This window comes from Podarcis vaucheri, assembly GCF_965113315.1.
Source record: "Podarcis vaucheri genome assembly, chromosome: 9".
NCBI lineage: Eukaryota > Metazoa > Chordata > Lepidosauria > Squamata > Lacertidae > Podarcis > Podarcis vaucheri.
Genome location: NC_138767.1, coordinates 4,105,365 through 4,126,532, shown reverse-complemented (window position 1 = coordinate 4,126,532; position 21,168 = coordinate 4,105,365). Strand labels below are relative to the sequence as shown.

At 48.8% G+C, this 21,168-nt stretch overlaps 1 protein-coding gene and 1 long non-coding RNA gene across 2 annotated transcripts; both read left to right on the top strand.

Annotated features, from left to right (window-relative positions):
• The first annotated feature begins 373 nt into the window (after window positions 1-373).
• Window positions 374-2,593, top strand: LOC309540114 (uncharacterized protein). The gene is made up of 2 exons (XM_082236805.1): window positions 374-526; window positions 2,157-2,593. The coding sequence occupies exons 1-2, from the start codon at window positions 504-506 to the stop codon at window positions 2,545-2,547; spliced, it is 414 nt and encodes a 137-aa protein (XP_082092931.1). The 5' UTR covers window positions 374-503; the 3' UTR covers window positions 2,548-2,593.
• Window positions 2,594-3,506: 913 nt separating this feature from the next.
• LOC309540135 lies at window positions 3,507-8,846 on the top strand. Its single transcript, XR_014223052.1, has 2 exons — window positions 3,507-4,203; window positions 8,378-8,846. It is a non-coding gene; the product is annotated as an uncharacterized lncRNA (long non-coding RNA).
• Window positions 8,847-21,168: the final 12,322 nt, after the last annotated feature.

Below are 21,168 nucleotides of genomic sequence, written 5' to 3'. Positions count from 1 at the left end.
CTTCAGGTATACTGGGCCAAAGCCGTTTTGGGGTGGGGAGCATCCCCTAGCCCAAAATGAAGGGGATCTCAGAATGGGCTCGACCCCCAGGAGTTGGTACCCCTGCTGGTAGCAAACAGGGAACCAGTGCAATTCTTTCACCAGCAAGGGAATGTGGTAGAACATCTGGAAAACAGGGACACTTAGAGGGTCTGTGAATGGGTCTCACTCTGTAAATGGCAGCTTCCTGTGATCCTGTGCCTTTGATCTAACTGGGTGAAGGAGCTGAGATGCTTCCACCATCTGACCCCTTTTAGCCAGCCTCTGGGCTACCCAACCTAATTTATGACATCAGCGCCAGGTGATGTGGTCATCAGCTTGCTTGTCCCACCGGGATAATGGACCTTGCAGAGGCCACAAGAGCTGTTTGGCTGGCAAGAGCTGGAGCCCAGCTGAGAGGGGAAAGATCTGGATGAAGGAATGAAGACAGGCTGCGTGTGGGAGGACAACACCCAGGGATAGAAATGGCTCGTTCAGAAGGCAGTCGGTGAGTAGGAGATTGCCGCGGTGCCTCTGTATGTGGAGCTCTTAGGGTGATTCTCAGTGGGCAAATCCCAACACATGGACTCATAGACTCCAACAGATGACTGGAGCCAGATGAATGCCAACAAAGTAGAGTGGCCTAGTTTATGTACAATCCCTGTATCACCTAAACAGGTGAACACGAGGCATGCTCAGAGTCCAAGGACACAGTGCGGCCAGGCCAAAATACCTCTCTTGGGCTTGCCAATCAGAAAGTTCAGTGGTTCGAATCCCCACAATAGGGTGAGCTCCCGTTTCTCTGTCCCAGCTCCTGCAAACCTAGCAGTTCGAAAGCACACCAGTGCAAGTAGATAAATAGGTACCACTGTGGCAGGAAGGTAAACGGCGTTTCTGTGTGCTCTGGCTTCCATCACTGTGTCCCTTTGCACCAGAAGCGGTTTAGTCCTGCTGGCCACATGACCCGAGAAAGCTGTCTGTGGACAAATGCCAGCTCCCTCAGCCTGAAAGTGAGATCAGCGCCACAACTCCATAGTTGCCTTTGGCTTAACCATCCAGGGCTCCTTTACCTTTTTTGTGTGATGAATGTGGCCTAGGAGAGCTTTGAGGGCCAGCTGGAGAGGGCTGCATAATGTCTATGGAAGATCCGTTCCTTGATCCAGACCAGGATTCCGGAATGCTTAGCCTGGGGAGCTAAATTCAGCCCCCTAGGACTGAGATTTCTCACTTCTGGTTTATACATACCCTCCAACATTCCTCAGATGAAAATAGGGATGTCCTATTCAACAGCAGCAGCAACAACAACAACTGTATTATTTATATCCCGCCCATCTGATTGGGTTTCCCCAGCCACTCTGGGCGGCTTCCAACATATATAAAAACTTATTAAAATTAAACATTAAAAACCTTCCCTATACAGGGCTGCATTCATATGTCTTCTAAAGGTTGTATAGTTACCTATCTCCTTGGCTTGGGGGTCACATAACTCCAGACCCTCTAACATTTCTCCAATGAAAATAGGGATGTCCTAAGGTAACCTAGGGACGTGGGTGGTGCTGTGGTCTAAACCACTGAGCCTCTTGGGCTTGCTGATCAGAAGGTTGGCGGTTTGAATCCCCGCAACAGGGTGAGCTCCCGTTTTGAGTATTTTGCTTCTAGATTGTCACACGTCCTTTTTGAGTGTTACACTGAGGTCTATCTGTTTTTGCCATTTATTCTGCGTTTTTGTTTTTGCGGCTCTCTTTTGTTGGTTTTTGTGACTGTGTGGAACCCAGTTCAGCTACCGATTGATTGATTGTGTGACTGCCGCTCATTGCTTATTGCTTTCATTTTATGGATCAGTGGTCTCATCAGATAGCAAAATCCATGTTAAATTGCTGTTTTAGGGGTTGTTTTTAGAAGTCTGGGACGGATTAATCCATTTTGCATTACTTTCTATGGGAAAGCACACCTTGGTTTTGGAACGCTTTGGTTTTGGAACGGACTTCCGGGACGGATTAAGTTTGTGGACCAAGGTGCCACTGTAATTCACAATCCATTCCTTCTGTTTTGTTCCCTGTCGGCTGTTGCTTTATCACATACCCTCAAAGAGCAAACGAGGTCACGAATTCCCTTGCCTCCTTTTCTGCCCCCTCTAGGCTGAATGTGTCACCCGAGGAGAAGGCCCCTCTGTCTCCGAGGTCAAAGACCTTCCTCGGCCTGCGTTCCATCGCAAGCAAGATCCTGGGGGCCCTGGAGCAGACGCTGCTCATCCTGGCCGTGCTGGTCTACAGCATCTTCCTGGCGGAGATCATGTTCCACGTTGTCGTCTCCCTCTCCATCCCACTCGCCGTCTTGCACGACCGCATGGTCCCTGCTTCCCTGGTCTTCATGGAGGCCTTGGCTCCCGCCACAGAAGTCTTCTACAACGAAGTGCTTGGGGCCCTTCTGATTTTCCTGGGTGCCTTGCTGCTGCCGCTGACCGCCGGCTGCTGCCTGCACCTCTTCCTGCTCCCCAGCTATTTCAGGCTGCTGCGGCTGGCCTGGTGAAGATGGCGGTCCTGAGAATCCAGCTCAATACAAGCAACATGAACCAGCCGCGTGGTCTGAGCTCCTGCTTGCGTGGGGAGTTCCGCGCCCCCCCAGTGGAAATAATGACACATGACATGATTATTAAGGTTAATGGGCAAAATAAGGCCACAACTTTATTGGTTACAGGGGATGAGCGGTATTGGCTTAGGCATTGGTCCTAACCGACTATATCCGCCTTCAGCCCATCCGCTTGAAGTCTGGGAAGGGTTATCCACCAGTAGGGGGAGTCCTGCTGATGCACATCAACTAGGAACTCCCCCGGGGTCACTGCTATGGGGCGTGCCTTAGGCCCTCACCTCCCCAGGCTTCAGACAGGGCCACGCCCCCCGGAATCCATTAACGGACTTCCCTTCAATATGCGGGGCAGGTGATGACGCTACCTCCCCTTTTCCACCTACAGAACAATACCAATGCCTGATCGCCAATACCAAGAAAGTTGTGACGATTTGCTACCAGGTAGGCGAAAACCAGGGATGCGGGTGGTGCTGTGGGTTAAACCACAGAGCCTAGGACTTGCTGATCAGAAGGTTGCAGGCTGCTAAAGCTTTTGTCCTGTTTAACCCACTTGCAAAGCACCCTCCTCTCTCTACTCCTCTTGCAGTGAACAGACTACACACTGCTAAATAAGTTTAAATGCTTTACTTACAAATTCAAAGGTCAGATTCATGCATTTATTCAAGCAGCAGCAAGGAGAACACAGGCAGAATACTCTTGAATAGGAAATACAGCAACATAGCTTCAAACACATGCTCTGAGCTTGCAGCTTGCTTAGACACTATCTCCACATGTTGTGGAGATAGAGAGAAGAGAAGGTTTCACTTCCACCAACGGTACATTGGAGAAGAGGGGGTTGACCTGGCTGTGTCTAGGAATTTCACTCCGTGGTCTTATCCCTTCATGCACTAACTAGTCTCGTACTTAGTTATGTTTGACTGCAATTTCCCCAAAACAGTAGGATGGACATTCAACAATGCCTGTTGCTCAACAGTGCAACAGGCTGCCTCAAAAGATAGTGGACTCTCTGTTTCATTAGGGGCCTTTACAAACAGAGGCTGAATGCGTCAGGAATTAGGGATTAGCAGATTTCCTACAACAATCACCAGGAAACCATGCTCATGTTGGGACAACTTGGAACTGTATTGGCCTTTTGCGCCTCAGAATCACACAGTTGGCTCAAGAATGCAGCCATGCTGACTTTGAATCTTCTCAGGTTGGGTGGCACCTCTCTGAAGGGCCGGCGACCCACATGAGGCTTGCCACCAAAGCCTAAACCATTGAACACCCATGTCCAGTGGCTTTTAGCACCATCTCAAACAGCAGTGACAATGCGCTACTGGACTTGCCTCCCAGTGCCCTTTCCTCACTTCCTGCCGGCCTGGAGTCAGCTGGGCCTTCCAATAAGACCACACCCATTTGTGACATCACCGGAAGGAAGCATGACAGGGTGACAGAGGTGCCATGCTCACACAGCCCTGGCAGGGGCCCAAGGCTGTTGAGGAACCATGGCAGGAGAGAGGGCTCCACTCATTTGGAAGACGGACAGAGGTCGGGCGTGAGGTCAGGCGGGCAGGCCAATGGGACAGCAGGCAAGGTGCAGATGGTGTGAGGAACAAGGTGGGTCCACTTCACTGCATCGGGCAAGTCAGGTTAGAAGCAGGAAGGATCCCTCTCACCTGTTTGCCTTTTGCTCTCTAGCATTGTTGCCACTCCCCGGTCCCCGAGTCCTGGGACTTCACAGAGTAATAATAATAATAATAATAATTGTAGGGATAATAATAATTGTAGGGATGATCGCTGGGTGCGGAGCACACTCCCTGCCCACAGGCAGCCTCAGCTGTGTGCATGCGTGACCTTGGGGCGTGGGGCACACTCCCCCTCACAGATAAAGCCACAGCTTTCTGAACATCTTGCCCTCTGTCTAACCTATTGCGGTCTCAGTAGTCTGTGGTGTCCTGTCTGTAACCTTTGTCTCAGGTGGAAACAGGTGCCAAAATAGCTTTGTACCACCCCACGATCTCGGGACTGGCAGACTTGTAAAGGCCACAGCCCAAAATGTATCTGCCTGGGTTTGCATATTGTGTCAATAAAAGGAGTCTCCACAGAGCTGGCCGGCAGCTTGCTTGCAGCTCACCTGCGTGCAGCTCACCTGCATTATCAACTCCTGCCTCATGTCCTTCACTTCAATAATAATAATAAATTTTATTTATACCCCGACCTCCCCAGCCAGAGCCAGGCTCAGGGCAGCTAACACCAATAAAACCACAGTAAAAACATAATAGGGGAAAAAGAGAGGGGGGAAAAACCCCCAATTTAAAATACAGGTTAAAATGCAATTTAAAATGCAGTCTCAATTTAAAGTAGCTGATAAATCAAGACCATAAGGGGAGGGAAACATAAGGGTCAGACTGAGTTTAAACCAAAGGCCAGGCAGAACAGCTCTGTCTTGCAGGCCCTGCGGAAAGATGTCAAGTCCTTCAGGGCCCTAGTCTCTTGTGACAGAGCGTTTCATCGAGTCGGGGCCAGTGCTGAAAAGGCCCTGGACCTAGTTGAAACCAATCTAACCACCTTGCAACTTGGGACCTCCAAAATGTTGTCATTTGTGGACCTTAAGGTCCTCCACGGGGCATACCAGGAGAGGCGGTCCCGCCTAGGACATGGGTCCTAGGCCACATAGGACTTTAAAGGTCAAAACCTTTAGCCATAGCATTGTAGGTACTCCCATGAGCCATCTAGTCCAAACCCCTGCAGTGCAGGAATCCCAGCTGAAGAACTCCTGACAAATGGCCACTTTCCCCTGCGGTTTAGCGCTGAATTGGAACAAATGGCCGTTGGGTGGACGAGCCCTTTCAGAAAGCTGGCTTGAGTCAAAGAATCAGGCAGGAGATGCCTTGCCCAGTGCTTGTTATTATTACCTGGTTTGGGGAATCTTCTCTATCTGGCTAAATTACTGCCTGGGAGACAGGTGTGGAGAACCTTTGGCACCTGCAGAGGTAGCTGACCCACACCTCCAGGTGTTGCTAAGCTCATCTCTAAACTGTCAGTATATCAGCTCACAGTCAGAGGTAACTGGCCTCCCCCGGGCAAACTGAGTGAGATACTTGTTTACATTCCGTCTGCGTCTCCCGGCAGACGTGGTCGTAACCCGGCGATTCTCCTCATTAGACGTGAGGAGAACACACCCTCTGCTTCTCCGCTTCTCTCCCTCCCTGCATTCTCCCCAGGGAGGGGAAATGAGACAGACAGGAGTCCTATTTACATGTCTTTTATTCCTGTCATTCAGCAGTACATAGAAACGCGACTGCTCCCTTCAGACTCCATCAGAAGAGACACAACTCTGCCCCTGTACTTCCAGCACAGGTCAGATGACACTCTGAGCTAACATCCGGTGCTCAGTACAGAGAATAGGCTCCACCTTTTCCCCAGCAGTACAGTAGCAAACCACAACATCCTGTTTTGCATTCCAGCCATCTGGAGCTGGCTTTTGCATTGGTGCTTTTTCCCAACATAAACTACAACTCTAAACACATTGGGGATGATGGGAGTTGTAGTTCAGCAACATCTGTTTGGCCAGAGTCTCCCCACCCCTGCCTCGAAGGTTCTCGAGCAGAGATACACAATCTCTCCTTCCTCATAGGCTTTTAAGCAGAGGTTGGATGGCCATCTATCATGAATGCTTCAGTTGAGATTCCTGCATTGCAGGGGGGTGGGCTGGATTACCCCCGGGTCCCTTCCAGCTCTGCAATTCTATGATTCCATGAATAATGATCAGAAAGAAAAGGAATGATCAGAAAGATGAAGGACTGGAGATTTATGGCTTTTCAGTGGTGGTGATGAACCAAGGACTTATTGGAAGAGGTGTCGTGATCAGGGGGCGAATAAAGGCGTCATGACACCTGGGGCTGGGTGTTGCTACATAGGGTACATATGCGGCGCCGCTATGTACGACGCATGCGCTGTACGTAGTGATGCTGCACATGAGCTGTACATAGCGGTTTGCCGGCACCGGCGCTCCAGTGCCGTATGGACAGTGCTAGGATCCTCTGCTTGCAGCTGTAGCAGTAAAGGAGGGCGCTGGAGCACCGCCGCCAGCAGACCGCTATGTACAGCGCATGTGCATCGTCGTTTGTACAGCGCATGCATGCGATGCCGCACATGTGCTGTATGTAGCAGTTTGCTGCCAGCGTTGGGATCCTGTGCTTGCGGATGCAGCCGTGAACGGAGGATCCTGCATATGTGGCTGGGGTGGTGTGATGGCTGCTTGCGCCGCTGCGAGCCCCCACGGGGTGCTTTCTTGTCACCCCCCCAGACATAGCACCTGGGGCACACTGCCCCCCGCCCCCTGTTGCGATGCCACTGGTCGTGATCTGGGGTCATAGAGGGTTGAAGACCCGCTCCTGTTTCTACAGCAGGGTTCCCAATTCCAGGGTTCTAGAGCCATCCATTCAGCAAGAAAGGGGATTTTCTTTAGCCACTGAGAGGAAGCCTTCTCACCCCTTGTGCTGATGGGAGCCAATCAGAGTGAAAGAAGGGGAGTCGGCCACTGAGGATTGGCTCCTAGGGTCACGCTGGAGAAAGTGTTTGGGAAGAACATTGCTGAGTTGTTTTTCTATATACTGCAAAGCCAAGGATTGAGGAACACTGAAAACACAAGGTGCTTCCATTTCAAGAAAAACGGTGCTCAAGTTCTGCTACGTATAGTGGAATTTCAAGGAAAATACCAGTCTATTAGGAAAAAAGAGATTGGAGCGCTCCAAATCATATGTCCATGTGCATGCATGGAAAATAGTGGCTCTAGCTGAAAGGCAACATGTGGAAAGGCAACATCTGCAGAGGTGGTTGCAATGCATCCCTAATTATCATTATTGTATAATTATGAGATATGGGTACGATCTTAGACGCTCGTATAATTTTAGAAGGGGATGTGGATGTGGCTATAAAGTAGAGGAGCCTTTCATTCCTGAACTTACCACTGCTTTACTGCTTATTGGTTGCAAATGTTTGGAAATCTGTAACGTCATTGCACAAGTATAGAGAATGATACAGGCCACAGGATTCAGTATCCAGAGAATTCCAGAATCAAGGCATGTTTAAATCCTAGGTGGAATCTACACGCATATAAAAACCGTTCTGAAAATGCTTTTAAAAATAACAATAATATTGAATTTCCCATAAGGCTCACTATCACCATCTAGTGCCACATTGCATATTGCACTTAAAACACACCTGAAACGTTTTATATGCAGCTGTATAGCTGAGGGACGCGGGTGGCGCTGTGGGTAAAATCTCAGTGCCTAGGACTTGCCGATCGCATGGTCGGCGGTTCCAATCCCCACGGCGGGGTGAGCTCCCGTCTTTTGGTCCCAGCTCCTGCCCACCTAGCAGTTCGAAAGCACCCCTAAGTGCAAGTAGATAAATAGGTACCACTTTATAGCAGGAAGGTAAACGGTGTTTCCGTGTGCTGCGCTGGTGCCGGTTCGCCAGAGCAGCTTCGTCACGCTGGCCACGTGACCCAGAAGTGTCTCCGGACAGCGCTGGCCCCTGGCCTCTTAAGTGAGATGGGCGCACAACCCTAAAGTCGGACACGACTGGCCTGTACGGGCAGGGGTACCTTTACCTTTACCTAGCTGAGTCCCCACCCTTCATTTTGTTTAGAATTTCAGGATGGCGTCCAATCAGTTATATCACCGCAAAATGTAGACACGGCGGGAAGCGGATGGGCAACTGTCTTTCCTCCAACCCATGTTTCGTGCTCCCATGATCCTCCAGTCCTCTCTCTCCTCCCTCGCAGGGACTGTGCCACAGCTGAGGAGTCTCCACAGCCAACTGCCCACGCCGAGTGAGCTCCCAGGCAGACCCTTTGGCAGAGCATGGCCCTCCGCATCACCGTGAGAGGCATCTTCCGCTGCTTCCGGAAGCTTCTCTCCATCATCTTCACGCTCCTCTTCTGCGACCTCCTCCTCCGCATAAGCTTCGTCCTCCTCTTCTTCCTCCTCCTCCCCTTCTTCATCATCTACGACCATGTGATCCCTTCCATCGTCTTGTTCGCCAGGTCGACTCGGCCCATCTTGGACACCTTCTTCGGGCGGCTGCTTCCCTCGCTCTTCGCCTTCGTCCTCTCCCTGGTCCCTCCCATCCTCATCTTCTTCTTTACAAAGAGGATCCTAATACCGGTCTCCATCAAAATCTTCCAGCTCACATGGTAAACGGCCCTCCTGGCCGAACTTCTCCGAATAAAACAGTCCAAAGTTATAACCTCACGATGGATCTCCTTTCCCGTTGAGATTGCAGGGTGCTGAGGAGGCAAAGGGAGATTCGTGTATCACCTTGCGAGCTCTGAAATAAAAAAATTCCTTCCAGTAGCACCTTAAAGACCAACTAAGTTAGTTCTTGGTATGAGCTTTCATGTGCATGCACACTTCTTCAGATACACTGAAACAGAAGTTGCCAGATCCTTCTATATAGTGAGAAGGTGGGGAGGGGTATTACTCAGAAGGGTGGTGGGAATGGGAGATTGGCAGATAGCTGAGATGAGCCTGTTGACGACTCTTAACGAGTGCAATAGGTCTTACAGGAAAAGGCAAGGGGTGAGAAGGTGAGAAATGGCTTAGTCATGTATAATGAGATAAGAATCCAATGTCTTTGTTCAGACCAGGTCTCTCCATGGTTTTAAGTTTGGTAATGAGTTGCAATTCAGCAGCTTCTCTTTCCAGTCTATTTCTGAAATTCCTTTGTAGTAAAACAGCTACTTTGAGATCTTGTATAGAATGTCCTGGGAGATTGAAGTGTTCTCCTACTGGTTTCTCTGTTTTGTGATTCTTGATGTCAGATTTATGTCCGTTTATTCTTTGGCGTAAGGTTTGGCCTGTTTGTCCAATATAGAGAGCTGAAGGACACTGTTGGCATTTGATGGCATACACAATGTTAGACGATGAGCAATTAAATAATCCCGAGATGGTATGTGTGATGTTGTTGGGGCCAGTAATGGTGTTGTCCGGGTGTATGTGGCAGCAAACGAAATGCACACGAAAGCTCATACCAAGAACTAACTTAGTTGGTCTTTAAGGTGCTACTGGAAGGAATTTTTTTATTTTGACTATGGCAGACCAACACGGCTACCTATCTGTAACTGGAGCTCTGAAATGTCAGGGATTGGATCCAAAAGGGCCCCACAGCTATGGGAAGAGAGAGTTGCACATTTTGAATACGTGCGGCCTGGGGGCTGGGAGCTCAGGCAGAGCGACTGAGGGTGGCTGAGGGGGACGTGATTGGCATGATCCAGGCACCAAACTGGGCAGCACTGGGTCTGAAGGGCACCCGAGCCAGCAAGCCCCTCGCAGGCGCCCTCCAGCTGGAAGGCAGCTGGGAGGATGGCGGTTCAGGTACCCTGCAAGCACCGTGCCAGGGGGCAGGAATGTGCCTGCTCCATCTTTCTTGGGTGCCAGAGGGTGGCTGGGGGAGGGGAACGCAGCAGTTCAGGGGCATTGTGAGCCAGGCCCTGTGCTGTTTTTGTGAGCAGCGCATAATAATAATAATAATAATAATAATAATAATAATAATAATAATAATAATTTATTATTTGTACCCCGCCCATCTGGCTGGATTTCCCCAGCCACTCAGGGCGACTTCCAACAAAGATTAAAAGTACATTAATGTCACACATTAAAAACTTCCCTGAACAGGGCTGCCTTCAGATGTCTTCTAAATGTCAGGTAGTTGTTTATCTCTTTGACATCTGGTGGGAGGGCGTTCCACAGGGTGGGCACCACTACCGAGAAGGCCCTCTGTCTGGTTCCCTGTAGCTTTGCTTCTCGCAGCAAGTGAACCGCTAGAAGGCCCTCAGCACTGGACTTCAGTGTCCGGGCAGAACAATGGGGGTGGAGACGCTCCTTAAGGCATTTAGGGCTTTAAAGGTCAGCACCAAGACTTTGAATTGTGCTTGGAAATGTACTGGCAGCCAATGCAGATCTCTCAGGACTGGTGTTAGGTGGTCCCGGCAGCCACTCGCAGTCACCAGTCTAGCTGCCACATTCTGGATTAATTGCAGTTTCTGGGTCACCTTCAAAGTTAGCCCCACTTAGAGAGCATTGCAGTAGTCCACGCAGGAGATAACCAGAGCATGCACCACTCTGGCGAGACAGTCTGTGGGCAGGGAGGGTCTCATCCTGCGTACCAGGTGGAGCTGGGAGACAGCTGCTCTGGACACAGAATTAACCCTCAGGGTCCATTCCAACCCTTCAATGCTGTGATTCTAAAGCTCAGTCGGAGCAAACGGCAACCTGCAGAAAAGCCGAATTGCCGTTTGTGGAGCTTCAGCTTTAAAGAGTGGGTTTCCTCAGGAAAAACTCCAGGGCAAAATGAATAAATGGGATTAAACCAACATTCCGACACTGAGATTTAAGGTGTCGTCTGTGCCTGGAAAAAGACGGGCAAGATATTAATGTGGATAAGCCCGTTGCGTTTCTCCTTCTGGCCCAGGAGTCAAGCAAGGCGCTTTCTGCGGGTGCTATATGGCAGAGTGGCTTCCAGGGGGCAGGATGGTGCCACTTTGCAGAGCTGAGCTAAGCAGGCTGTCCCTGGGGCAAGGCAGGCGATGGAAGACACATCAACAAGAGTTTGGCAGAAGAGGAGGAGGAGGAGAAGGAGGTACGCAGCCGGCTAATGTGTCCCCTGCCAGACTCCGTGTCTGATCCGGTTACCGCTCTCTAATTGGGACCCTCCAGACTCCAGTGGTGTTTTGGATGACTTCAGAAATGGCAGGAGGGATGTCCCTGGGGAGGCCGTGCTGCGCTCCCAGGTGACCAATTTAAGCCTCCCGAAGGAGGATCGGGGAACAAGAAAACAAGCCATGGAACATTTGGCAAAAGGGCTGGGGCAGAGGAGGCGAGGAGCCACAGCAAAAGTAATAGAGTGAAAGATTGTGCATAGGGTTTGAAAAGGAAGTTGTAGGGCCACGCACTGTGGGGAGAGCCTGGGCAACACGCACACATGCACACGCAACACTCTTTGTGCCTCATGACATAGGGCTATGCTTTGCCTGCAAGATCACAGGCAGCAGCACTTCTGAATGCCATATGCTGGAGAAGGGAGAAGGGTCTTGTGTTCGAATCCTGCTTGCTACAGGCATGTACACAAAACAAAAGAATTACCGTGAAAATCCCCGAAACGAGAAGTAATCGACTATAGAATTGAATTAAATAACAAAAATTTTAAAAATTAAGGAAAAGTTAACCTAGAATTAAAGACTTAACAAGATGCCGGCTACAAAACTCATTTCACTGAACAAATCAGTTTCCTCAGAAGGAAATAAAGAAAATATAAACCTTAAATGATTAAAAGTGATATCAAACAAACTCAAGAGCAGGGCTGAAATGCTTCCTTGAGTTTACAAAAAAGGTATCAAAACCGCAATGACAAGTTTTACAAGTTTTACAAGTCGATTACTTCTCGTTTCAGGGATTTTCACGGTAATTCTTTTGTTTTGTGTAATTTCTTGGTTCCGTGACTGTCTTTTTTTCACTGCTACAGGCATGAGCAATGGATCCAAACTACAAGAAAGAAGATTCCACCTAAACATTAGGAAGAACTTCCTGACAGTAAGAGCTGTCTGACAGTGGAATTTGCTGCCAAGGAGTGTGGTGGAGTCTCCTGCTTTGGAGGTCTTTAAGCAGAGGCTTGACAACCATATGTCAGGAGTGCTCTGATGGTGTTTCCTGCTTGGCAGGGGGTTGGACTCGATGGCCCTTGTGGTCTCTTCCAACTCTATGATTCTATGATTCTATGTGGCTGGCCACCCGGAGATCTGGCCACTGGTCCAGGTGGGCGACTGGCCTCATCCACTAGGCTCCTCTAATGTTCTAACCAGGGGCATTCTTCTAGAAAAAGAGTTGCTGGACCTCACCACGAAGGCCTCTCTTATTCTCTTATAATAATGGCAATGGCGCCCATCTAGTCCAGCGCCCTCTTCCCAGATGCCTGTGGGAATCCTGCAAGCAGAATTCGATCATGAGAGCATCTCTCCCATCCTGTGGCCCCCGGCAAAGGGTATTCAGAAGCGCTATTGCCACAGTCAGAGGCAGAGCCAAGCCGTCCTGGCTGATAGCCATCGATAGCTCTTTCTCCTCTTCCATGGATTTGCCCAATCTTTTAAAGTCTTCTGGGTTGGTGGCCATTACTGCCTCCATAATTTAACTACAGGCTGCATAGTTTATCTGTCTCGAATCTTCCAACTTTCAGTTTTATTGGCTGCCCATAAGTTCTAGGTGGCGCTGTGGTCTAAACCACGGAGCCTCTTGGGCTTGCCAATCGGAAAGTCGGCGGTTCGAACCCCCGTGACGGGGTGAGCTCCTGTTGCTCGGTCCCAGCACCTGCCAACCTAGCAGTTCGAAAGCACAACAGTGCAAGTAGATAAATAGGAACCACTCCAGCGGGAATGTAAATGGTGTTTCCGTGCGCTCTGGAACTCATCGCAGTGTCCCATTGTGCCAGAAGCGGTTTAGCCGTGCTGGCCACATAACCTGGAAAGCTGCCTGTGGACAAAGCCTGAAAGCGAGATGAGCGCCGCACCCCATGGTCACCTTTGACTGGACTTAACTGTCCAGGGGTCCACCCCCGTTGTTCTGCCTGGACACTGAGGTCCAGCTCCGAGGGCCTTCTGGCAGTTCCCTCACTGCGAGAAGCCAAGTTACAGGGAACCAGGCAGAGGGCCTTCTTGGTAGTGGCATCTGCCCTGTGAAACGCCCTCCCACCAGATGTCAAAGAGAACAACAATTACCAGACTTTTAGAAGACATCTGAAGGCAACCCTGTTTAGGGAAGCTTTCAGACCATTGTATTTTAATATTCTGTTGAAAGCCGCCCAGAGTGGCTGGGGAAACCCAGCCAGATGGGCAGGGTATAAATAAATTATTATTATTATTATTATTATTATTATTATTATTATTATTATTATTATTTACCTTTCCCCCTCTAGATGACTTTAAAAGACGGTTAGACAAATTCATGGAGGAGAGGGCTACTGATGGCTACTAGCCACAATGGCTCTGCTCTGCACCCAGAGGCAGCAATACCCGTTGTTGGAAACCACAGGAGAGATGCTCTTGGGTTCGAATCCTGCTCGCGGGTTTCCCACAAGCATCTGGTTGTCTGTTGTGAGAAGAGAAGACTGGACTAGATGGGTCATGGGACTGATTGAACTGGCTCTTCTTATCTCTTTAACCAGGGGTCGGCAATTTTTTTAGCCGCGGGCTGGTCCACTGTCCCTCAGACCTTGTGGCGGGCCGGAGAAGCAGCACTGGGGGGGGGACTGGAAGAAGAGGCGAGGGGGGCAAGTAGTCCTCCTCCCCAACCCCCAGCTCCAGCCCCAGCCGCTGGACTTACCTTCCAGGGGCTGCCGTCACCGTTGCCACCACCGCTGCTTTTGCTTCTCGTGGGTAGGCAGAGAGAGCTCGTCCACTCCACTCTCTGGCCCACTGGAGCACCAGGGCGGCAATGGCGGAGGGAAGATGAGCGGCGTGAAAGGGCTCGATCCGGAGAGGGGCTGCTTAAAATGGTGCTCAGCTGGCTGAACCCATCCCCCTTCCTCCTCTAGGCAGGGCAGGGAGATGCCAGGAGGAGGGAGGGAGGGAGGAGGCGCTGCCAGGAGGAGGGAGGGGGGAAATGAATCCCCACGCCAATCTACGGACAGTCCGCAGGCTGGATCCTGAAGGCCATTGGGCCTGATCTGGCCCGCGGCCCTTAGTTTGCCGACCCCTGTCCTTAACAATATCCCCTTGCTTTCTTTTACTGTTCATAAATAATAATAATAAAGTAAAATTTTATTTACATCCCGCCCTCCCCAGCCGAAGCCGGGCTCAGAGCATCTAACAACAATAAAAGTAACATGGCATTCTAAAATCAAGTCGTTCTAAAATGAATTCAAAATCAAATTAATGGCAGCCATTGGGCTAGAGTTCTGTGAGGATTACCGAAGGAGGGGGTTAGGCTGTGCCTTGGCCAAAGGCCTGGGGGAACAGCTCTGTCTTGCGGGCCCTGCGGAAAGATGTCAAGTCCTGCAGGGCCCTGGTCTCTTGTGACAGAGCGTTCCACCAGATCGGAGCCACTGCCGAAAAAGCCCTGGCTCTGGTTGAGGCCAGCCTAACCTCCCTGTGGCCCAGGACCTCCAAGATGTTTTTGTTTGAAGACCGTAAGGTCCTCCATGGGACATGCCAGGAGAGGCGGTCCTGTAGGTACAAGGGTCCTAGGCCGTATAGGGCTTTAAAGGTTAAAACCAGCACTTAAACCTGATCCTGTACTCTACCGGGAACCAGTGCAGCTGGTATAGCATCTCTTTGCATGTAGGCTGTCCAGGAAAGCATATTCTGCAGGTTCCACCACGCCAGCCTTTCCTCCTATGACTCTGCCCTGTCCTGTCGACGAGTCAAAAGCTTAAGGCCTAGGACCCTCGTACCTACGGGACTGCCTCTCCCGGTATGCCCCACCGAGGACCTTAAGGTCCATAAATAGCAACACCCTAGAGGTCCCGGGCCCTAAGGAAGTCAGATTAGCCTCAACCAGGGCCAGGGCCTTTTCAACACTGGCCCCGGCTTGGTGGAATGCTCTGTCTCATGAGATCAGGGCCCTGTAAGATCTGATTTCTTTCCGCCTGCCCTTTGGCTTGCAGTCAATTTGATTCCCTCCCCCTCTTTTTTCCTTTCTCCTCCTGTGATGTTTCAATGTTTTAATGGTGTATTTTAATCTTGTTTTTAAGTTGTATTCATTCAACTTGTTTTTATTACTGCTTGTTAGCTGCCCTGAGCCCGGCCTTGGCTGGTGAGGGCGGGGTATAAATAAAATTTATTATTACAGTGGTGCCCCACAAGACGAAATTAATTCGTTCCGCAAGTTTTGTTGTCTAGCGAATTTTTCGTCTTGCGAATCACGAAATCCCATAGGAATGCATTGAAAATCAATTAATGCGTTCCTATGGTCAAAAAAAGTCCAAACAAAGCCAAATTTGGTACAACAACAGTTTATTAACTGCTCTTTAAAGTCACACATACTGTAAAGAGCAGTTCAAAAATTGAAGGGAAAATAAATTAACTTTATAAACAAAACATGCCTTTGTTTTTAGACAAAGGAAACAAAGTCGCGAGACGTTTTCGTCTTGTGAAGCAAGCCCATAGGTGAAATTCGTCTTGCGAGGCAAATCGAAAACGAAAAAACCTTTCGTCTAGCGAGTTTTTTGTCTTGCGAGGCATTCGTCTTGCGAGGTACCACTGTATTAGTATTATTAAAAAGAAGCAAGCAAGCCCCCTTGGAAATCTTATTTGCCTGGCTGGCTGGCTGGCTGGCTGGCTGGCTGGCGTGGGCTGGCAGCTGGATTCGCACCAGCTTCCTGATATTTGGGAACGGGAGCCATGCACAGAAGAGGAGAGGCCCACTGCCTGCTGCTTCTGCGTTCCCAGGACCAGGAGCATGTGTGGTGTGAAATGACTAATTAGAAGCATTGTGCGAAGGGTCAGAGACGTGCAGGCACAATCAATCGGCCAGCTGGAAGGTTCTCTCGGAATGGGGGGGCTAACTGTCCACTGGGGAGCCCCTTGCGAGCACATTCCACCAGCAGGAAAGGGAAAGGGGGAGAGTGGAGTGGCTGGAGCTCTGCCATTGGGTCGAGGAAGTGGAGAGAAGAATATTCATATGCGGGGGGCATGGAATTGCAGCAGCAGAAAGGGGAGCGCATTGCACGCCGCATGCCACCCCCATGCACCCAGTGGCGCAGTCTTTGGGCTGAGCAGGTTGTCTAAAGCCTTGGCTGGCTCACAGCTCCCCGAGGGGGAATTCCTGGCAGTGGGAAGCAGGTGCGCTGTCTTGGCTGGGAAAAACAAAAACAGAAGGAAAAAGCCAGATTTTGGCCTCTGATGTCTCTCTGCAAACAGAGCAGGGCGGGGGAAACCTGGCTTAGGTTACATGTGGGAAATGTTGGCTGTTACATCCCCCTCACCCTCTGATTATGCAAAATGGTGCCTTCTCGACTTCTCTGAACACCTGGGGGAGAGCTCTGGGCAGCTGGGCTTGACATAGCAACAAAAATGGATTTGACAAAGGAGAGATGTGGAAAGCAATGGCTTGGATCAGGTTCCCGGGGAAGGCAGGTGCAGTGTTTTCAGAGCAGGTGGAGGTGGTTTCGGGAGCGAGCTCTCTCATCTAAAATCACACAGTTGTGATTGGTCTGGGGTTGGTCTGGATGTCCTCTGGGGTGCCCCTCCCAGCCCTGTGATTCTGTAGAAGCAAGATTGGGGTCTGCAGAACAGAAGGGCTGTTCCTTTTGGATTGCAATATTCTGTGAACCACCCTGAGACCTCCAGGTATAGGGTGGTAAAGATAGATAGATGATAGATAGATGATAGATAGATAGATAGATAGATAGATAGATAGATAGATAGATGATAGATAGATGATAGATAGATGATGGATGATAGGCAGATAGATAGATAGATAGATAGATAGATAGATAGATAGATAGATAGATAGATGATGGATGATAGATAGGCAGATAGATAGATAGATAGATAGATAGATAGATAGATAGATAGATGATAGATAGATAGATGATGGATGATAGATAGATAGATAGGTGATAGATGATAGATAATAGATAATATAGATAATAGATAATAGATAATAGATAATAGATAATAGATAATAGATAATAGATAGATAAATAGATAGATAGATAGATGATAGGTAGATGATAGGTAGATAAGTAGATAGGTAGCCCTGGACAAACCTGTTAGGTTTCCCTTTTGTAATGTAAGCCTGGGCAGTACCTTGCCATGGGAACAAAACAGCCGGAGACATGAAATCAAAGAACTGAGGAGTTGGAAGGGACCCTGAAGGTCATCCATTCCAACCCCCTGCAATGCAGGAATCTCAATTGGATCATACATGGCTGATGGCCATCCAACCTCTGCTCAAAATCCTCCAGTAAATTAGAGTTCACTGCTTCTTGTGGGAGCCTGTTGAACATCTCTTCCTGACAGAAATTTATTCCTGGTGTTGAGTCGGCACCTCATTCCTTGTAACTTGAAGCCTTTGGTTTCAGTCCTACCCTCTGGAGCAGCAGAAAGCAAACTTGCTCCATCCTCCACGTGGCAGCCCTTCAGATATCTGAAGATGGGTATCATGTCTCTCTTTCCCCAACCTTGGGCTGGAGGCGATGCCACTCATCAAACTGTGTGTGTGTGTGTGTGTGTGTGTGTGTGTGTGAGAGAGAGAGAGAGAGAGAGACTGAGGCCAAGAGGCCAAATTTGCTCTCTTTAACACGTCTAAGACCTTGGGGTTATCCGTGGAACAGGATATGTTGAAGTGTTGACACTGAACCATCTTATGCTCTGCTTGTATATTATACGTATATTAAATAGACATTTTCACGGAAAATAGTAGCAGCTGCATCTCTGTTAAAATGTCTAAGAAAAAGAAGCGATCTGCTTTATCTCCACAAGCGAGCCCACAGCAGAAGTGCAAGCAGAGTGAATTGGATGATTTCATAAGAGCTCAGAATCTAGAACCTACCACATCAAACAGAGTTCATTCCCAGGTAGGTGGGGACGCTTCAATGGGTGGAGACCACCCAAGGGGAGAACGCTGAGATGAGCGCCCATGAACTATCTCATGAAATGCTACCCAAGAGGGCACCACTCTATGTGGAAATACTCATGGACCACTGCCTGCTGACTGCAAGAACAATGGAGGAAATTAACACCAAACAAGAAAACTCCTGGCTGAGTTGATGCTTTTGGCAGTCAGAAATAGCTCCCTCAATACTAAAGAGACTGACCATAGCATTGCCCTCTCCCAAGACCACTGTGCACAGAGGTGTAACCAGTCTGGATCCGACAACCGAGAGACTGCTAATAGCAAAAATAACAAAAGTGAAAGTAGGGACTTGATCCTAGAAAACACCCAAGTACCTCTCAATATATATCCTTACAACGGTATGCTGCCTTACTGGAAATCATTTGCTAGTGTGAAGAGAAACCTTAAGCTTTTACTAAATATCCAGTGCGACAATCTGATTGCGATAAACCTGCTTTGCACGGACTTCCAGCACACCAGACTCATGCTGACATTTTCCGACTCGGCAACTCCTAAAAAGCTCCTGAAATATAGGGCCCTCTTATGGGACTATAATATTGAGTTTTTAAGACACAGAACGAAAACCACTGCTGCCAAATTTGTTGTAAATAAATAAAACCAAACTCACAGAAATGGGTCTCCAGTAACCTCATTCCTAGAAAACCAGTCCAGGCTATGTGCTGGAACCCCTAAAACCTCTCACTGCTGAGAGGCCAGGATGCATGCAACAATATTTCAGGTTTTGGAGCATCCAGGTGCTCAGTTTTCTTCTGTATGTTGTGGTTTGTTTAAGGGGTCCTTAACCAGAGGCCTGTAAAGCGAGATGAGCGCCGCAACCCTAGAGTCGTTCGTGACTGGACTTAACTGTCAGGGGTCCCTTTACCTTTAACCAGAGGTGTACCTAGGGTCCCTTGTGCCCTTGGCAAGGAGCCCACCCCAGAAAAAAACCCACTTTACTGCAGTACCTGCATTAGAAATTACTACAGTTTGCTACAGTTTACTTGAAGCAAGTACTCGAAGCACGAATGAGGGCGAAGTGAGAAAGAAGGGCGGGAAAAAATCGCACACCTTTGTGCCACAGTGTGAGAAGTATGCAGAGCTTCTCCCACGTTTGATTTTGCTGTGACATCAGCAGTGCATCACCACACACATATTTGTCATCCAATCAATAGCCTGATGGGTGATTTTTTGCACCCTCCCTGGGCCTCCACCCCTGACGGGGTCTGGTTTCTCCTACCCCTAGGTCAACCTCTGTCCTTAACTTGAACACATGACGTCTTGTCTGTTTTGGGAAAGCATGCAGTAAAAACCCAATAACAGTCCTGTGCAATTAAAAAATTGCTACCCAGAGAGCAGCACTCGACAACAACATCTTTGTGTATATTATTGTGGGGTTGGACCGGATGTTCTCTAGGGATCCCTCCCAACCTTGTGGTTTTATCATTGTGAAACTGGGGTCTGCCAAAGAGGAGAGTTGCTAAAACAGTCAAACCACTTTCTTCTTGTTAAGCAAACAATCCCTGTTAAGCAAACAACATCACTTGATTTTTTACCAGATTCCCAGAGTGGTTACTGCCTCTTTTCAAATGCTCAGTTGAAATAGTGACCTGGTGAGAGAGATGTTCAAGCATGTTATCTTCTTGGGCTGATCACTGTTGAAGTAAATGGTAAAAAATAGACCCTCTCAAACTCTCTTTCAGTTGGCAACCTTGTCTTATTTGAAAGTGAAGAGGAGAAATATATACCAACAAGCTAAGCCATTTTGCCAGCATAATTTTGTGTGCAAATAACTTGATTTAAAATAATCAGGAAAGATAGGCGATGCTTTTGCTCTTATTTTTCTGGCACTTATTAGTATTGTACATGAAGAAAATAGTGGAAAGAGCTGGCAAGCAAATAAAATTATAGCAACCAGAAAAAAAGCAGGGCATGTGCCTTACTTTGTGAAAGAGGGTGGAATGTCATTGCAGGTACCCCTAGAAATCTGATGGGGGAGCGATTTCTGTCAATGCTGCAAACCTCCACCTATATGCACAGCCTATATATGTGTGTGCGCATGCAAATAAGCAGTAAGCTCAGTGGTAGAATACCAGGAGGTTTTTAATGTTTGGTGCTTTATTGTGTTTTTATATGTGTTGGAAGCTTCCCAGAGTGGCCGGGGCGACCCAGACAGACGGTTGTGGGGTATAAATAATAAAATTATTATTTTTATCGTCTGCTTTGCTAGCAAAAAGTTCCTAGGTTCAATCCCTGCCACTTCCAGGTAAGGTTGAGAGAGAACCCGGTTGAAATCCTGGAAAGTCGCTGCCAGGCAGTGTAAGCAGTACTGAACTATATGGACAGCTTCCTAAGTTCCTAACCATCTGTCACAAGATCCCCCAGGGTCAGGGACGTCATTCCACAGAAGCCAATCCAGGGTCTGCCTTGGAAACCCCACCCCCAAACCTCTCAGTGCGCGGAGACTTGAGCGTGCACCAAAATATATTTTGCTGCTATGCAGTAAAATATAATAGTGGCTTGCCCATTGCAGACAATATGCATTTGAATATCCGTTCCTGAGGATTGCAAGAGGGCAGAGCGCTGGGGTGTTTATGTCCGCTTGCAGACTTCCCACAAACATCTGGTTGGCCCCTGTGAGAACAGGATGCTGGACTAAATGTTCCACTGGCCTGATCCTGCGAGCTCTTCGGATGTTCTTAGGTAACTATGTGCAACATACAGTTGTTGGAGGAAGGAGATCTGTCAATGATACCGGGAGCAGCTGTGCAAAGTGAAGCATCTTAAAACAGCACCAACATATATCTCCAAACAAGTTCAATACCTAGCTACGCAAATACAGTTGTCATAATACACAAAGCGCAACAGGCTGAATGATAATAACTGCGAATTTTTTTTTTACTGGTTATTTCCTATCGTAAAGGTCTAGTCCAGGGGTCAGCAGACTTTTTCAGCAGGGGGCCGGTCCACT

Coding starts and splice junctions, on each gene's coding strand:
- LOC309540114 (XM_082236805.1), top strand. CDS start 504: ATGGCTCGTTCAGAAGGCAGTCG. Junction 527..2,156: donor GCTCGTTCAGAAGGCAGTCG/GTGAGTAGGAGA, acceptor TGCCCCCTCTAG/GCTGAATGTGTCACCCGAGG.